The sequence below is a fragment of the Rutidosis leptorrhynchoides genome, chromosome 11, assembly GCF_046630445.1.
Source record: "Rutidosis leptorrhynchoides isolate AG116_Rl617_1_P2 chromosome 11, CSIRO_AGI_Rlap_v1, whole genome shotgun sequence".
Classification (NCBI taxonomy): Eukaryota; Viridiplantae; Streptophyta; class Magnoliopsida; order Asterales; family Asteraceae; genus Rutidosis; species Rutidosis leptorrhynchoides.
Window position 1 is genome coordinate 349888842 of NC_092343.1, and position 18458 is coordinate 349907299.

Genomic DNA, 18458 nt, shown 5'->3' on the forward strand with positions numbered 1-18458 from the left:
ACTGAGTCGTTAAGTCATCGTTAGTCGTTACATGTAAATGTTGTTTTAAAACCTTTAGGTTAACGATCTTGTTAAATGTTGTTAACCCATTGTTTATTATATCAAATGAGATGTTAAATTGTTACATTATCATGATATTATGATATATAATATATCTTAGTATGATATATATATACAGTTAAATGTCGTTACAACGATAATCGTTACATATATGTCTCGTTTCGAAATCATTAAGTTAGTAGTCTTATTTTTACATATGTAGTTCATTGTTAATACACTTAATGATATATTTACTTATCATTTAACATAATTAACCAAGTGTATCAATATCTTAATATGATTCATATGTACCTAGTAAGACGTTGTTATAACGATAATCGTTATATATATCGTTTTCGAGTTTCTTAATTTAATAGTCTCATTTTTATGTATATAACTCATTGTTAAAATATCTAATGAGATACTTACTTATAATAAAATCATGTTAACTATATATATAACCATATATATGTCATTGTATACTTTTTACAAGTTTTAACGTTCGTGAATCACCGGTCTACTTGGGTGGTCAATTGTCTATATGAAACCTATTTCAATTAATCAAGTCTTAACAAGTTTGATTGCTTAACACGTTGAAAACATTTAGTCATGTAAATATCAATCTCAATTAATATATATAAACATGGAAAAGTTCGGGTCACTACAGGTTGAACAAACTAATGACCTAACTTATATCTCTAAGTTGAGATCCCGGTCATCTACTTGCTCTTATTTCATTTGTGGAATAAACTTCATCGTGCTTGTAAGGTGAACTTCATAGTCCCGTTTTTTTTTCTTTTTCATAACTACTTTACAACTTTTGGGGTGAAACACATGCTTTCTATTAATCTGCTTTACATTTTAGACACAAGTACTCAAAAAACTATGCTATGCCATGTTTCTACATGCTAAATCCCTACCATAATATCGTCAATTGCTAGGTATATCATCAAGCTTAATTATTGTGAGTAGGCATATTGAGAGTAACGTCTCTGTCCATTTGACCGTTGGTCTTTGAATACATAATAATGATTTAACGACACGAATAAACAAAGTGTCATGGGGTAAACTTATTAGTCTCGATATTATACAGCTCAACATGCTTTTAAATTGATATTTCTATATCAATTTGCTTCAAACTAAATCTTGTGGTCTAAAAACTTTAGTTCTTACTTATAAACCTATGAACTTCACTCAACCTCTGTGTTGACACTTTTAAGAATGTTTTGTCTCAGGTGACTACTAGCTTATGTGCTACTTTGATGATTGATTGTTGTCTGCATGGAGTCCATCATTCATTTTATCTTTATTTAAACATTTTCCTTTGCATGTCATTTATGATGTAAAACAATATTTATTTTTTGATGCAATACCATTAATGTTTTTATAAAATGTCTCATTTAGAGTCCTTCTCGTTTATTACAACTTGTGTTATGGTATGAATGGTCACATTTACCCCTGGTCCCATTTGAGGGTGTGACACATTATACATTATAAAGTATAATAGGGCTGGCATTATATTTCTTAACGACTTATGAAAGTAAATAATATATTTGAGATAACATATGGAATACCAGAGAAAAAAATTGAGATGGGAATAGTAGGTATATTGAAATATTTATTACTTGTTCTTAAATAGAAAATATTAAGGGTGCATTTGATAAAATAAAATAATTAAACGTTGTATTTAAAAATATGAGTGATTCAAATCAAATATTCTAGCTAAATTTGGTTCTTATCAATAATAACTCGTTTGATGATCATTCTAAACAAACTTTATAAAAGATGCAAAATTAATATATTAATTTTATAAATTAATAAATAAAGAATATAATGATTTGACAAGTGGTATGGATATAATTTAAGAATAATAACAAAGAAAATGGAAGTGTTGAATGGTTAAAAAGTATTTTTAACTCAAAATAATTCAACAGAGATTGTTGAATGATTCAAAATTATTTGTCATTTAGATATCACAAACAAACTCAGTGAAAGCTAAGGATGACATCGGGCAGGGTTTGAGCCGGGTATAGGTAATCTCGGCCTCGAGCCCGATTAATAAACCGTGACCCAAACCCTGTTCCATACCCGACAGGTCCCCATGTCTTATTAAGTGTTGGGTTATCGGGTTTTCCTACAGGTAAATGAGGATCCCCATTTACTTACAAACTGCCAGATCGGATATACAAATTTATATCTAAACCTCATTGGGTCGGGCATACGGTTCAGATATACGGTTCAGGTATACGGGTTTGTATCTAAACCTGTCATTGGACCCGAAACTGCAAAAAATTGAAATCATCCCTATACGCGGTCCTAGACCCGCATACCCGAACCCGAATACAACCCAATCCAACCCAAAAGTGTCAGGTTTTTCCATCGGGTACTAAACTTTTTATTGTTCCTACTAAATGCTAAACAGTTCAATATTCACTATTGAATCATTCAAATTCAATTAAGAGACAATTAATTCGTTTATTTACTCTTTGTTTTTTAGTCAATGGTTGGTGGGTAGAAAAAGTTAATATATGTATTACTTTTATCCCCATAACATTTTAAATAAATACATATCACATATAATTTTTAGATTTTAATTTTATTTCTTATTACACCTAACTAAAGATTATACTTTTTATTTTATTAAAACTTTTAAAAATAAATAAATGGGACCATTTTGGTGGATGGGGTGGTTGTAATTAAATGATGTTGGTTTGTCCCATGGCATTCCAATATCTTTTTTATGGAAAATAACCCCACAAATAGAAAACACAAAAAAGCTCCCTAGCTGTATGCCTGTATGTATATATCATCATCATCATCATATTTGTATAGTATAGATGAAGACATCATTATTGCTTTTTATTTCTTCCATCTACTAAAGATGACCCGACCCGACCTAACTCAGTTTCTTGATTCTTTTTGTTTTCTTGGTTATCTTTTTTTAAAGTTTTGAATTGGGAAAGTGAACATCAGTTATGGCTCCTGCTGGGAAGGCTTTAGCATTCTACCTTGAAGCCAATGACTGGTACTTATATTCTATATCTATATATATATTTCTTTGTGTGTGTATATATATGTATATGTACATATATATAGTTGTATTGTATTAGTGATCAAGAATTTATGAAAAAAGTGTATTTGGTGGATTGATCAAATAGCCAATTTTATGCTAAAGCCATTTTGATCTTTAGGACTCTAAATCATTATTCTGACTTCATTATATTAGTAATATAAGATATAAGATATAAGATTAATGATACAGTAATATGTTAGTTTAGTAAATATTTCATAGATTAAGGTACATTCCAATAATCTGTTCTTCAATAGGATAATATTGGCCTAAAATACATGGTTCTAAATGATTATTTTGACTCAGTAAAAATTGAATCAGAGAATATATGATTTGGTAATTATTATTTTATTTCTTAGATTAAAGTACATTTCATATTCTGTTCTTTAATTTTAACAAGATAATTGTAGTTTATGGGAAGTTGGATAATCTTACATGTATAAAGGAAATTTTGAAGTTACTCTTTTTTTTGAAGATTGGATTGATCCTATGTAATCAGCGAATCGTGATCGTAATTAAGTTACCGCAACAAGCAAATTGTAATCTTTTTTCGCTTCTTTGTGCCAGGTTTTGTAATGCAGGTTTGCCAAGCGATATCACAGTCGTTGTAGATAAAGTAAACTTCCATCTTCACAAGGTAATGTTTCTTCAAATTGTTAACCTTTACAATATGTTTTTGCTTTATATTGTTATTGTTATAATTTTCTATAAAGTTCCGGAATTTGTTTATGAAAATTAAGTCATTAGTTGTCATAGTTTATATGGGTGGCCAATGATGATGTACGGTCAAGGGCGAATCTAGTGGTAAGCCCGTGGGGTCACGGGACACCACTAGTTTCAAAATTTTCAGTAAAAAATATTCGTTAAATTGTACTACATGACACCACTAAATTTAACCGGAGGACCCCATATATTTTTTAAATGGACAATGCTAAACGTAGCCCTTAAGGCTACGTTTAAGCTTACGATAATTAGGTTTGTAAACTCTCTTTAATTAATTACAAAGTATAATTATTCCTTTTTTAATATCAACTTTCCTTATATAATTTTGGCAATCTATATAGTTACATAAAAAAAGAGATTTGTTTAGTTTACTTGTCAACAAAACCATTTTTAAGGGGTTAATGACAAGTGGAATTTACACTTGTCAAATTCTCAATGATTCTGATTAAAATCCATTAAATAAATGATTAATAACAAAATTAGAGAATAAAGAAATTAATAAAAAAAAATGAGAGCAATTAGTACAGGTAATTCTAACAGATCGTTGTAACTAACAAATAATTAAAAATATGCTTAATTATAGTAGAACACATCTATCCTTATAACAATTCACGAGTAAAATATAATTTGTGTAAGAAAAAAAGTAAACAGCCCGTTAATCTATAGCAAGCCATATAAGATTATTTACCACTTGTGAATTAGTAGACCACTTACGATACATATTTATTATTGTGTCGTTATTCATTTATATGTCATTATTGTGAACCAAGATCGCTAGAGAAAAAAATTTATGTTTTTATGTAACTAATCTTCAAACGGATTTTGAGTAGCCGTGCAACGCACGGGCTCAAAAACTAGTAATATTATTCATGGCAGGTCTGAGTTATAAAAAGAGAATTATATTATTTATGGTATGCTTAAACGTAGCCCTTAGGGCTACGTTTATCATTTTCCTTTTTAAATTTATAATTTTTCTTTTAAATTGTACACAATATTATTAAATTTAACTACTCGGATCCATTTTTTTTTTAATTTGTAGTTTTTCTAAGGTAAACTATCGCTACAATCGCATTCAAATATAATTAATATTGAAAAAGAAATTCGGGACCCCATTGAGTTCTAATCCTGGAATCGCCACTGTGTACGGTCGATTACATTGTATCATGTGTGCTTTTTTCGATGATAAAGTCACTGCTTTTTTGTCATCAAATTATTTTTCAAATTAATACGGTTCAAAAGTACTTTTGAATGGGTCAATTCAGGTAATCTTTGTATCTCTAACGACTAAAATAGAAATTTAGAGGGAAATATTTGTTGAAATGGGTTAATGGGTCAAAAATATCCCAAAATGTATTTGGACAACTTGTGTTTCATGTCAACTCAACCCGTCACAACCTGTTTCAACCCGTACAAAATACCCATTTTGACCTGTTACCCATACCTGCCTATTTGCACCTCTATTTGTTACATATTTGTACCATATTCTGCTTTGCATTTGAGTAACCGTTACGAGAAATCTTTCATGTTTGTTCCAGTTTCCCTTATCATCAAGATGCGGGAAAATCGAAAAGTTAATACAAGAAACTCAAAATACCGATGAAGGAACTTGCACCATTACTCTAGACAACATTCCTGGTGGGACCCACGCATTTTTAATCGTTGCCAAATTCTGTTATGGTGTTCGGGTTGAACTTACACCGAGAAACATAGTTAATATATATTGTGTAGCAGATTATCTCGAAATGTATAATACGTATGGAGATGACAACTTATTCGCAACAGCCGAAAAATACTTCCATAAATATGTACTAAAAAACTGGAAAGATTGCATGGTTGCTCTTCAAAGTTGCGAGAACTTTATAACGCAAGCGGATCGTTTGCAGATAATAAGTAAATGTTTGAATGCTATATCGATGATGGCTTGTACGGATCCTAGTTTATTTGGTTGGCCAATGATGATGTACGGTCGATTACAGAGCCCGGGTGGTAGTATTTTGTGGAATGGTATAAATACGGGAGCGAGAATTCGAAGCTCCGAATCTGATTGGTGGTTTGATGACGTTTCCTATCTTAGTGTTCCGTTGTTTGAGAGGCTTATAAAAGTGATGGAGTCCAAGGGGATTCGACCCGAAAAGTTAACAGGTACCATGATGATCCTTTCTTTAAGTTTTACATTACTTACTACACTAATTGTGTAGAATGTTTAATTACTATATTAACCCCGTGAACTGTAGCTTTCAAAGTTGTATACACAGGCGTATTTTAGTAATTTAGCATTTTTTACTAGTTGTGGAGAATGTTTAATTACTATATTACCCTTGTGATACAGTAACTTTTAAGCTGTATACACAAGGGTATTTTAGTAATTTAGCATTTTCTAACTAATTTTGGAGAATCTTTAGTTGCTATATTACCTCTGCGAACAGTAACTTTTACCTCTGTATACAAAAGGGTATTGTACTAATTTATCACTGTTATAAAAAAATTAATATTTTTTTTAAGTTCGTTCGTTTGCTTGTTGCCCCGGTAAAACGGAGCCAATACATCTCTCATTGTTTTCTAAAGGTGGTGAACTCGGATGGGTTGGGTAACGGGTCATATTGGTTATGGGTCAAAATGGGTACGTGTTAACGATATTATACTTGCAGGAGCAATAATGTACTATTCTAGAAAGCATCTTCATGGGTTAGGCAGATGGCAAGGTGCACAAAGTACGAAATCAAGATCGATCGCAAGTTTTAGCATGAAACAGGCTACCGTTGACCAGAGACTTTTATTAGAAAGTATCGTAAAATTACTTCCGAACAAAAAGTCAAAATCTTTCTGTCGGTTTTTGTTGGGACTTTTACGGGTCGCTTTGATTTTGGGTGTTAACGATAATTGTCAAGATTCTCTTGAAAAAAAGATAGGATTGCAGTTGGATCTTGCAACACTTGATGGCTTATTGATTCCTACGTATTCGGATTCGGATACTTTATATAATACTGATTGTGTAGAAAGGATAATTAGTCATTTTTTGGGTTCGGATGAAACGGTTAGTACGTTTTCTCCTGTATCGATTGGTTCAGAAGTTTCGCAACCGGTTTTACCGTTAAGGAAAGTTTCGAAGCTTGTAGATAATTATATGGCCGAAGTTGCGTCTGATGTGAACTTGAAACCTGAAAAGATGCAATCACTTGCAGAGGCTCTTCCTGAATCAGCCAGATCTTTGAACGATGGGTTATATCGAGCATTGGATGTGTATTTTCAGGTCTGTTACTTAAACACTTTCTATGTCTCTTTTTTTTTTTTCGGATAACGTTTTCCTTGTTCAAACTACCCGGGGAACAGGAATATTTTTTACTCGTATCTACGTGACCTATCCGAGTATCGTGTACCGTTTGTTCATTTTCTTGGAAACGCCCAATTTATAAATTTATAAATATGATTAACACAACTATGTTATTAAAATATTCATTTAGTTTTTAGCAAAAAATCTGGTTTAAGAAGTTGTATGAACTAAAGTATACCTTGGATTTGACCCATTTGAAGCTAAAGATATAAAACATAAGCCAAATTTACAAATACTTGTAAGACAGACCTTGAGATGGGTTGACCCATTTGAACCTTGGCCCGGGTTGGGTTTGTATTCAACCACTTGTTGTCTAGTTTTTCTTTTTACAAAATTATACTATTAAAAATTTTGTACTTGTCAAGTTACATTTGTAATGAATTTTTACACTAGAGATGAACCATAACCCAAATTCATTCATTACTGAATGGGTTCAATTGCCACTCAAAAAGAAAATGATGATCAAATATATATTTTATTTAATCATGCAGGCCCACCCTTGGCTACAAGAGAATGAAAAAGAACAACTTTTCTACACCATCGACTGTCAAAAACTCTCGATCGATGCCTGTGCACATGCTTCTCAAAACGAACGCCTTCCATTAAGAGTTGTACTTCAAGTTTTGTTTTTCGAGCAAATGCAACTAAGAAAAGCACTAGCTAATGTGGTAAATGACGAAAACGCCCTTACGGGTCCAATGAATATCATCCCAACTGGCGGTCAAATTGTACAAAGAGACGGTTGGGTGACAATCGTGCGTGAAAATAATGTAATGAAAGTAAATATGGAAAGATTAAGGTCTCGAGTTGGTGAACTCGAACAAGAGTTTAATACAATGCGAGAAGAAATGAAAAGGGTAACAAGAACACAAAGTTCTCTTGAATCTAATTGGTTTATTTCTCGAACTTTCGGAAAATGTAAACTTGTTCCCGAATCATCAAAATGTTCATAGTGACGTTGTGGAAAGCACGGGACCCGCTACCCCACGTGGCTCGACTGATCTTCCTCGACACTCGCATCATTTCAAGCATCGTTAATGTGCATAAAATGGAAATGTAGGTTTATATTTGTAAGTAATTTTAATGGTTTGTTACATCAGCCTGAAAATCCATATCGGATGTTGAGATATTGTTTAGGTAAACATCTGCTATGGATTTTTTCTGCTTCTCGAAATCTTTGGGCGGTTGAAAAAAAGAAATGTTAATCAAAAGTTCGAACCCTGCATATTTTTTATCAGTTCAAGTATATAACAGAGGTGTGGTACAGTAATACTGAAAAGTTATAGTTCAAAAACATGTTCAGTGCTCACAAAGCATGTAAAGTTTGTTTAATGGAATAGTAAGAGATTTTTTGTTTCTTTTCTCTCATGAAATTTGTTGTGGAATTTAATGTCTGACTATCGTGTGTCTGCTACGCACTAGTATGTGCGGATAGTGATTATCGTCTTGCAGGTTTTTTTTTTTTTTTTATGAAATTGAAATATGTTCTTGGGTGAGTGGGAGTCTTTTTTTCAGATCTTGCAGTAGCAATGCATGTTGTAGCAGATGGTGATTCTATTGAATCTCTTCCAAAATGATTTACTACAGACTGGGCCCACATATTCTACACGGAGTCAGGATCAAATGACCAATGCACAGAGTAACAGGGTCAAATGAGATTGTCTACGTCTTACCTTCCAACACTCCACTTATATGGGATTAGATTTTGTTGTTGGTAAACAAGTGAGACGTCATCAGCTCAAGCATCACAACTGAAGTGTCCCTGTACTAATGTTTGGTCATTTTCTAGTGAATTGTTGATTCATATGTATATGTACTACTCCGTAGTAGATGAGTTTGCTATCCAGCAGCTTTATCGAAGTCACTAGTAAACCTCCTAAAAATCATCAATAATCAGGTGCAAAATAGTGGATAGCAGAGATTTAGATGTCACTAGTAAACCTCCTAAAAATCATCAATAATCAGGTGCAACAGAATACTTGCGAGTCTTAACATCAGTTTACTGATTCCGCGACTGCTAATCAAAGAGAACGACATCCACTTTTAACTTGCAAAGTTAAACAACCAAACAAATAATACAATAAGCAATAAAAACAAACATCGCTTATCTATTAACAGCTACAAGCTAACACATACCTATCAAAATGGTACAAACCACTAGGGGAAACAAGTGAAAGTTATGAACTAAAGTTTTCGCAACTCAATCTAGTTAGCCATACACGTGTGGGACCTACAAGATCACAGGATCGAGATAAATCAAAGTCAACTGAATACCTGGAAGTTGAACACCACACACTGTACATGATTAGCAATTTTTTTGCAGTGTCAGGACAAAGGACAAAAGATGTATATGCCCTTACGGGATACGGTCACTAATTCCACTCTCGACAGTTACCACATTTCCAGCCAGTTTCGGGCTCCCAAGACGAGTCTTCATACCACGGTGAACAATGCTGGTGAACCCACATTTCACATGTCACACATAACAAGTCTGGGCACGGGTTCGATTGATTACAAAACTTACAAGGCACCATTTCAAGTCCATATTCAACAGAAAGCATAGGCTCTTGTTGATCGAACATTAAGCTCATTTCGTACTGATGATGGTTCAAAACGTCTATTGAAGACGAGTCAACCGCGTTTTCAGTCACGTCTCAATATGGGTTCTGGTCACCGATTTCTGTTTTGACACCATCATCGGATGCAAGCAACTCGTTGAAAGAGAAATACGTTTGCGGTTCGAATTCGGTTTCTAAATCACCAATGTCAAACATCATATTATCTTCGGTTTTCGAAACATCCCATTGAACGACGGGAGTCACAGGTTCACCTACAGGGTTCGAGTTCGAGTTGTTTCCCGCATAATGTGCGGGCGGGTCAAAAGGAAAACCGTTTGTTAAAGACTCGTCCATTTCGTTTTCGGATTTTATTTGCCTCCTAACTGGTAGCTTCTTAGACACGGGCCAGGGTCCTGAAGCTAAACCCGCACAAGCACTATGTTCAGTATCCATATCAAGTTTGTAGTCGTTGACTTGGTCAACCATTGGGTAATCATTGACTTGGTCAAGCATTGGATAATTGTTGACTTGGTCAACCATTGGATAATCATTGACTTTGTCAACCATTGGATCATCGTTGACTTGGTCAACCATTGGATAAGAAAAAGGATAAGGATAATCTTTTTGAATATCTAAGGTCTCCTCTGAGTTATAAACTTGGGTGGAATCGAGTTCCGAATCTTGTAGTTGATAATCAATGGCTTCAGATTCGTAATCAGAATCCGATTCCATATTTCTCTGCTTATGAAACTTTGCAATGGCTGCTTTTTTCGCCTCTAATTTCTTTCGTTCTTCGGGATCTGTACAAGGACAGATAGGTATCCGTATACGACGACACCTAGGACATTTGAAGCCAAACAATTCCATAATTTTTGACTCCTGCAACTCAACAGATTCCGCATGATACCAATCTGCAAGTGCATATAAGCTCAATTAATCAATATTAACAGTAAACAGATTATTAAAGAATTGACCATCAAACAGTAACAAGGTTGCAAAAATCCCTACTAGAAGAGTACTCGGTCTAGACTTTTTAAGGAGTACTCGGCAGCTCGGGGAGTACTCCGATGTTGACCAAGTTTGACTTTGACCGAGTTTTGACCAATTTTCCGAATAGTCTCGAGTTTTGGCCTAGTTTTGACTGATACATATTTCCTTATGAGGTAAGGCTTAGTGTATCAGCACAATACTACAAGTATCTAGCTAAAAGTGGGGGAGTGTTGCCGATTGATGTTTACCCTCGGGAAATAATTCCTGCAGACCCGGTTCACAAGTATAGGAACTTGTGGGGTGGCTTAATCAATCTTTTGTCCGCTGAGCGTTGAGCTACTAGCCGGATGACTTCTAGTAAGAGAAAGTACTATGTGAGAGAGAAAGGTGAAGTATCTGCTCACAAGTTGTCAGAGTGTCTGAATCAATAAAATGACGACCCAAGGGGTCTATTTATAGTGATAGATCCACCGGATGGTTCGGGGACACGTGTCAGATGATGATACGTTCTGTTATTCGTGATCCGAAATTTATGCTGAATGTGACGCTCTCCGGTCAGGACTTAAGCGCTAGGCAGCCTTCAGGGCTTACGCGTGACGAAAGCAGCCTGCACAGCGGAGAACGCTTGACGGACAGTTTCACAAAACTGTTATTCCCAGTCTTCCTGATGCTATTTTCATGTGAATATTATGCCTTTATGCGTGTATACGATAGGATACAACATTAAGTCCCCCAAGTTTAATGACTTAAACTTTAGCAAAAAGTTAAAGTTATTAAACTTAAAATTTGAGTTTCGAAATAAGTCGATTCTTGGGTTTCCCGGGAGTAATAGGCGCATTTATCGAATGAATTCTGACAATACACGTGTGTAGGTGAAAATAAAACCCCCAAAATTACCATCAGTCATAGCTGTCACGTCCTTCTTTCCTTTTTAACTACCGAACAACCCTAATCGAACTTTCACTTTTACAGTTTTTTCTTACCAATCTTCATCTTTCACCATTAATATCTTTTTCACTTCCTGTTTCATTAAAATCTTAATGGCGACAAAGGATGTCACAAAGATTCGTAGCTTAGTAAATGACAAGTACTTGGCACTGCTATTGCAACGTTTTCCTAGACTGGCTGGTGCTGAGCCAATAATTCCTTCAATTAATGCTAGAGCCTGTTCGCCACCTCCTGGCACGGTTGCTGTCTATGGCTATTCATTTTTCAATTATTGTCTGCGACTGCCTTTCACACCATTCTTCATAGAAGTTTGTAAGTTTTATGGAGTTGCTGTTGGTCAATTCGAACCTACATCTATTCAAAAAATCCTTATTTTTGAGATGTACTGTCATGCGAGCAAAATAGTGTCATCTATTCGAATATTTTGCTCGTTGGTGCGTATAGCAGCTTACGAAAAAGGTTGGTTTACATTCAGCAAAGTTGATGGATTTTTGAGACCTGCACTTGATCATCCCTGTCATGATTGGCACGCTTCTTTTATCTTCATAAATGAAGATGCAATTGATAACAAATACTCATCTGTGCGTTTTTGGCGTAAATACATTCATCCCGTATCAGTTACATTTCAGAGGTTAAATAGCAAAGAGAACGCTTTGCTTAAAAGACTGAAAGCCGAACAAATCAACGATGTCAAATATGGGGAACATATGATATCCTTAACATCCGTAAGCGAAGAGTGGGATATCACGCAAGGCTACGCCTGTGTTCTTTTTGGGAGAAAGAGTAAGAGTTTACTTTTGCCATGTATGCTAATAACATGCTTTTTTTTATCCAATCTAACAACTTTGACTATTTAAATTCTGCAGAAATTAGTCCGCTTACCGCCATGCGCTCGTCGGCTTATTCAGAACTTAAATTTACCACACATAAAATTATTGACGATACTCCCATTCCTGAAAAGGATGTTGTAAGGGAGGAGGAGGAGGAGGATGAGGAGGAAGAAGAAGAAGAAGAAGAAGAGGAAGAGGAGGAGGAGGAGGAGGAGGAGGAGGAGGAGGGAGGAGGAGGAGGAAGAGGAAGAAGAAGAAGAAGAAGAAGAAGAAGAAGAAGAAGAAGAAGAAGAAGAAGAAGAAGAAGAAGAAGAAGAAGAAGAAGAGGAAAAAGAAATGGACATAGGTATGAACCGAATTGCTTCTAGAGAACGCCGTGCTTCGGGTAATGAAAATGATAACACTGAATTATGTGAAATACTAAACCAAAACCTGTTTTTGTTTTCTTTTAGAGCCAGTACTGGTGGATTTTATAATTCAAATCCTGCTTTATACGTTATGCCACCTTTGAAATCTTGTGAGTCTTATTGGAACTCTTTTATAAGTAACAATTTCCCTTTATCTCCAACAACTACTGTACCGCACCAAGATAATATACTAACGACTCTTCCGCCTAACGCCAAGAGAAGAAGAACTGGCCAAAATGTTCCATCATCTGTTCAACAAGAAGCTGGCACTAGTTCTTCTCAAAAATAAATTATTCTTCCCAACCTTGACACAGATATTCTTTCTTCCTTTCTAAAAGGACCACCACACTCGTATGAGGGTTTCATGAGTTATCTGAATGCCATGGTATGTCCATCACTATCCCAATTTTTCAATAACCTATCTGGTGCAGATGCTAAGAAGGTTAAAGCGCAAAGTATTATCCTCAATATTGCTTCTGGGCTGAATGACCTTCAACGCTTATCCGAATTTGAGAATAATGAAATTACCACGAGTGAGCAACTTGAAATGTCCCGTTCTTATTGATTAAAAACGTTCCATATTAATTGATTTCGTTGCGAGGTTTTGACCTCTATATGAGACGTTTTTCAAAGACTGCATTCATTTTTAAAACAAACCATAACCTTTATTTCATAAATAAAGGTTTAAAAGCTTCACGTAGATTATCAAATAATGATAATCTAAAATATCCTGTTTACACACGACCATTACATAATGGTTTACAATACAAATATGTTACATCGAAATTAGTTTCTTGAATGCAGTTTTTACACAATATCATACAAACATGGACTCCAAATCTTGTCCTTATTTTAGTATGCAACAGCGGAAGCTCTTAGTATTCACCTGAGAATAAACATGCTTTAAACGTCAACAAAAATGTTGGTGAGTTATACGTTTAACCTATATGTATCAAATCGTAACAATAGACCACAAGATTTCATATTTCAATACACATACCATACATAGAGATAAAAATCATTCATATGGTGAACACCTGGTAACCGACATTAACAAGATGCATATATATAAGAATATCCCCATCATTCCGGGACACTCTTCGGATATGATATAAATTTCGAAGTACTAAAGCATCCGGTACTTTGGATGGGGTTTGTTAGGCCCAATAGATCTATCTTTAGGATTCGCGTCAATTAGGGTGTCTGTTCCCTAATTCTTAGATTACCAGACTTAATAAAAAGGGGCATATTCGATTTCGATAATTCAACCATAGAATGTAGTTTCACGTACTTGTGTCTATTTTGTAAATCATTTATAAAACCTGCATGTATTCTCATCCCAAAAATATTAGATTTTAAAAGTGGGACTATAACTCACTTTCACAGATTTTTACTTCGTCGGGAAGTAAGACTTGGCCACTGGTTGATTCACGAACCTATAACAATATATACATATATATCAAAGCATGTTTAAAATATATTTACAACACTTTTAATATATTTTGATGTTTTAAGTTTATTAAGTCAGCTGTCCTCGTTAGTAACCTACAACTAGTTGTCCACAGTTAGATGTACAGAAATAAATCGATAAATATTATCTTGAATCAATCCACGACCCAGTGTATACGTATCTCAGTATTGATCACAACTCAAACTATATATATTTTGGAATCAACCTCAACCCTGTATAGCTAACTCCAACATTCACATATAGAGTGTCTATGGTTGTTCCGAAATATATATAGATGTGTCGACATGATAGGTCGAAACATTGTATACGTGTCTATGGTATCTCAAGATTACATAATATACAATACAAGTTGATTAAGTTATGGTTGGAATAGATTTGTTACCAATTTTCACGTAGCTAAAATGAGAAAAATTATCCAATCTTGTTTTACCCATAACTTCTTCATTTTAAATCCGTTTTGAGTGAATCAAATTGCTATGGTTTCATATTGAACTCTATTTTATGAATCTAAACAGAAAAACTATAGGTTTATAGTCGGAAAAATAAGTTACAAGTCGTTTTTGTAAAGGTAGTCATTTAAGTCGAAAGAACGACGTCTAGATGACCATTTTAGAAAACATACTTCCACTTTGAGTTTAACCATAATTTTTTGATATAGTTTCATGTTCATAATAAAAATCATTTTCTCAGAATAACAACTTTTAAATCAAAGTTTATCATAGTTTTTAATTAACTAACCCAAAACAGCCCGCGGTGTTACTACGATGGCGTAAATCCGGTTTTACGGTGTTTTTCGTGTTTCCAGGTTTTAAATCATTAAGAAACAAGTTTTATATATATGAATCGAGTTTAAACCTTCGAATAAGATAGTTTTATATATATGAATCGAATGATGTTATGAACATCATTACTACCTCAAGTTTAGTAGGTAAACCTACTGGAAGTGACAAGAAATGATCTAGCTTCAAAGGATCTTGGATGACTTGAAAGTTCTTGAAGTAGGATCATGACACAAAAACAAGTTCAAGTAAGATTTTTACTCGAATTAAGATACTTTATAGTTATAGAAATTGAATCAAAGTTTGAATATGAATATTACCTTGAATAAGAAAGATAACCTACTGTATATAACAAAGGTTTCTTGATCTTAGATGATTACTTGGAATGGATTAGAAAGCTTGGAAGTAAATTAGTAAACTTGAAGGGATTTTTGAAGTGTTCTTGAAGTGTTCTTCCTATGATGATTATAGCTTTATTCTTGAAGTGATTTTTGATGAAGATGATGATTAACTACTGGAAAAATATGTTCATAATAGTGTGTGTGTGTTGAGAGAGAATTAGAAAGAGAATTGGAAGTGAAATGGAGTGAATGATGAGTGGTAATTGGTGAGTGGTGAGTGGGGTTAAAAGGAGTTCTAGTTAGTTGACTAGCTCATGGTAGAAGTTAAAATTGATTAGTCATACATGACATAATCAAGAGTAGAATCCCATGCTAGTTCCTATTGGTATATACTCATAGTAAGTACGTTTTGAAGCTGTGTATAATACGGGTAAGAATACGACTAGAATTCTTGATGAAAGAAAAGAATGGAAAAGTAACTGTAACCATTTTCGTTAAGTATGAGTGTTTTGATATATGTCTTGAAGTCTTCCAAAAGTATTTTAATACATCTAAATACACTACATGTATATACATTTTAACTGAGTCGTTAAGTCATCGTTAGTCGTTACATGTAAGTGTTGTTTTGAAACCTTTAAGTTAACGATCTCAATTAATGTTGTTAACCCATTGTTTATTATATCTAATGAGATGTTAAATTATTATATTATCATGATATTATGATATATTAATATATCTTAATATGATATATATACATTTAAATGTCGTTACAACGATAATCGTTACATATATGTCTCGTTTCGAAATCCTTAAGTTAGTAGTCTTGTTTATATGTATATAACTCATTGTTAATATACTTATGGAGATAATTTCTTATCAAAATCTCATGTTAACCATATGTATATCCATATATATATATCGTCATGTCGTTTTTACAAGTTTTAACGTTCGTGAATCGCCGGTCAACTTGGGTGGTCAATTGTCTATATGAAAAATATTTCAATTAATCAAGTCTTAACAAGTTTGATTGCTTAACATGTTGGAAACATTTAATCATGTAAATATCAATCTCAATTAATATATATAAACATGGAAAAGTTCGGGTCACTACAGTACCTACCCGTTAAATAAATTTCGTCCCGAAATTTTAAGCTGTTGAAGGTGTTGACGAATCTTCTGGAAATAGATGCGGGTATTTCTTCTTCATCTGATCTTCACGCTCCCAGGTGAACTCGGGTCCTCTACGAGCATTCCATTGAACCTTAACAATTGGTATCTTGTTTTGCTTAAGTCTTTTAACCTCACGATCCATTATTTCGACGGGTTCTTCGATGAATTGGAGTTTTTCGTTGATTTGGATTTCATCTAACGGAATAGTGAGATATTCTTTAGCAAAACATTTCTTCAAATTCGAGACGTGGAAAGTGTTATGTACAGCCGCGAGTTGTTGAGGTAACTCAAGTCGGTAAGCTACTGGTCCGACACGATCAATAATCTTGAATGGTCCAATATACCTTGGATTTAATTTCCCTCGTTTACCAAATCGAACAACGCCTTTCCAAGGTGCAACTTTAAGCATGACCATCTCTCCAATTTCAAATTCTATATCTTTTCTTTTAATGTCAGCGTAGCTCTTTTGTCGACTTTGGGCGGTTTTCAACCGTTGTTGAATTTGGATGATCTTCTCGATAGTTTCTTGTATAATCTCCGGACCCGTAATCTGTCTATCCCCCACTTCACTCCAACAAATCGGAGACCTGCACTTTCTACCATAAAGTGCTTCAAACGGCGCCATCTCAATGCTTGAATGGTAGCTGTTGTTGTAGAAAAATTCTGCTAACGGTAGATGTCGATCCCAACTGTTTCCGAAATCAATAAGACATGCTCGTAGCATGTCTTCAAGCGTTTGTATCGTCCTTTCGCTCTGCCCATCAGTTTGTGGATGATAGGCAGTACTCATGTCTAGACGAGTTCCTAATGCTTGCTGTAATGTCTGCCAGAATCTTGAAATAAATCTGCCATCCCTATCAGAGATAAAAGAGATTGGTATTCCATGTCTGGAGACTACTTCCTTCAAATACAGTCGTGCTAACTTCTCCATCTTGTCATCTTCTCTTATTGGCAGGAAGTGTGCTGATTTGGTGAGACGATCAACTATTACCCAAATAGTATCAAAACCACTTGCAGTCCTTGGCAATTTAGTGATGAAATCCATGGTAATGTTTTCCCATTTCCATTCTGGGATTTCGGGTTGTTGAAGTAGACCTGATGGTTTCTGATGCTCAGCTTTGACCTTAGAACACGTCAAACATTCTCCTACATATTTAGAAACATCGGCTTTCATACCCGGCCACCAAAAATGTTTCTTAAGATCCTTGTACATCTTCCCCGTTCCAAGATGTATTGAGTATCTGGTTTTATGAGCTTCTCTAAGTACCATTTCTCTCATATCTCCAAATTTTGGTACCCAAATTCTTTCAGCCCTATACCGGGTTCCGTCTTCCCGAATATTAAGATGCTTCTCCGATCCTTTGGGTATTTCATCCTTTAAATTTCCCTCTTTTAAAACTCCTTGTTGCGCCTCCTTTATTTGAGTAGTAAGGTTATTGTGAATCATTATATTCATAGATTTTACTCGAATGGGTTCTCTGTCCTTTCTGCTCAAGGCGTCGGCTACCACATTTGCCTTCCCCGGGTGGTAACGAATCTCAAAGTCTTAATCATTCAACAATTCAATCCACTCAGTTGTTTCTGATTAAATATGTGCTGAAGACTTTTGTGGTCGGTATATATAATACTTTTGACCCCATATAAGTAGTGCCTCCAAGTCTTTAATGCAAAAATAACCGCGCCTAATTCCAAATCATGCGTCGTATAATTTTGCTCGTGAATCTTCAATTGTCTAGACGCATAAGCAATCACCTTCGTTCGTTGCATTAATACACAACCGAGACCTTGCTTTGATGCGTCA

At 34.5% G+C, this 18458-nt stretch overlaps 2 protein-coding genes across 2 annotated transcripts; one reads left to right on the forward strand and one right to left on the reverse strand.

Moving 5' to 3' along the window:
- Positions 1-2860: 2860 nt before the first annotated feature.
- Positions 2861-8503, forward strand: LOC139876811 (BTB/POZ domain-containing protein At3g44820-like). Its single transcript, XM_071864180.1, is given in 6 exon segments — positions 2861-3064; positions 3677-3746; positions 5368-5974; positions 6481-7082; positions 7655-8104; positions 8106-8503. Coding segments are annotated over 6 exon segments (1875 nt in total). The 5' UTR covers positions 2861-3014; the 3' UTR covers positions 8202-8503.
- Positions 8504-9271: 768 nt separating this feature from the next.
- Positions 9272-10459, reverse strand: LOC139877942 (uncharacterized). Its single transcript, XM_071865341.1, has one exon. The coding sequence runs from the start codon at positions 10451-10453 to the stop codon at positions 9818-9820; it is 636 nt and encodes a 211-aa protein (XP_071721442.1). The 5' UTR covers positions 10454-10459; the 3' UTR covers positions 9272-9817.
- Positions 10460-18458: the final 7999 nt, after the last annotated feature.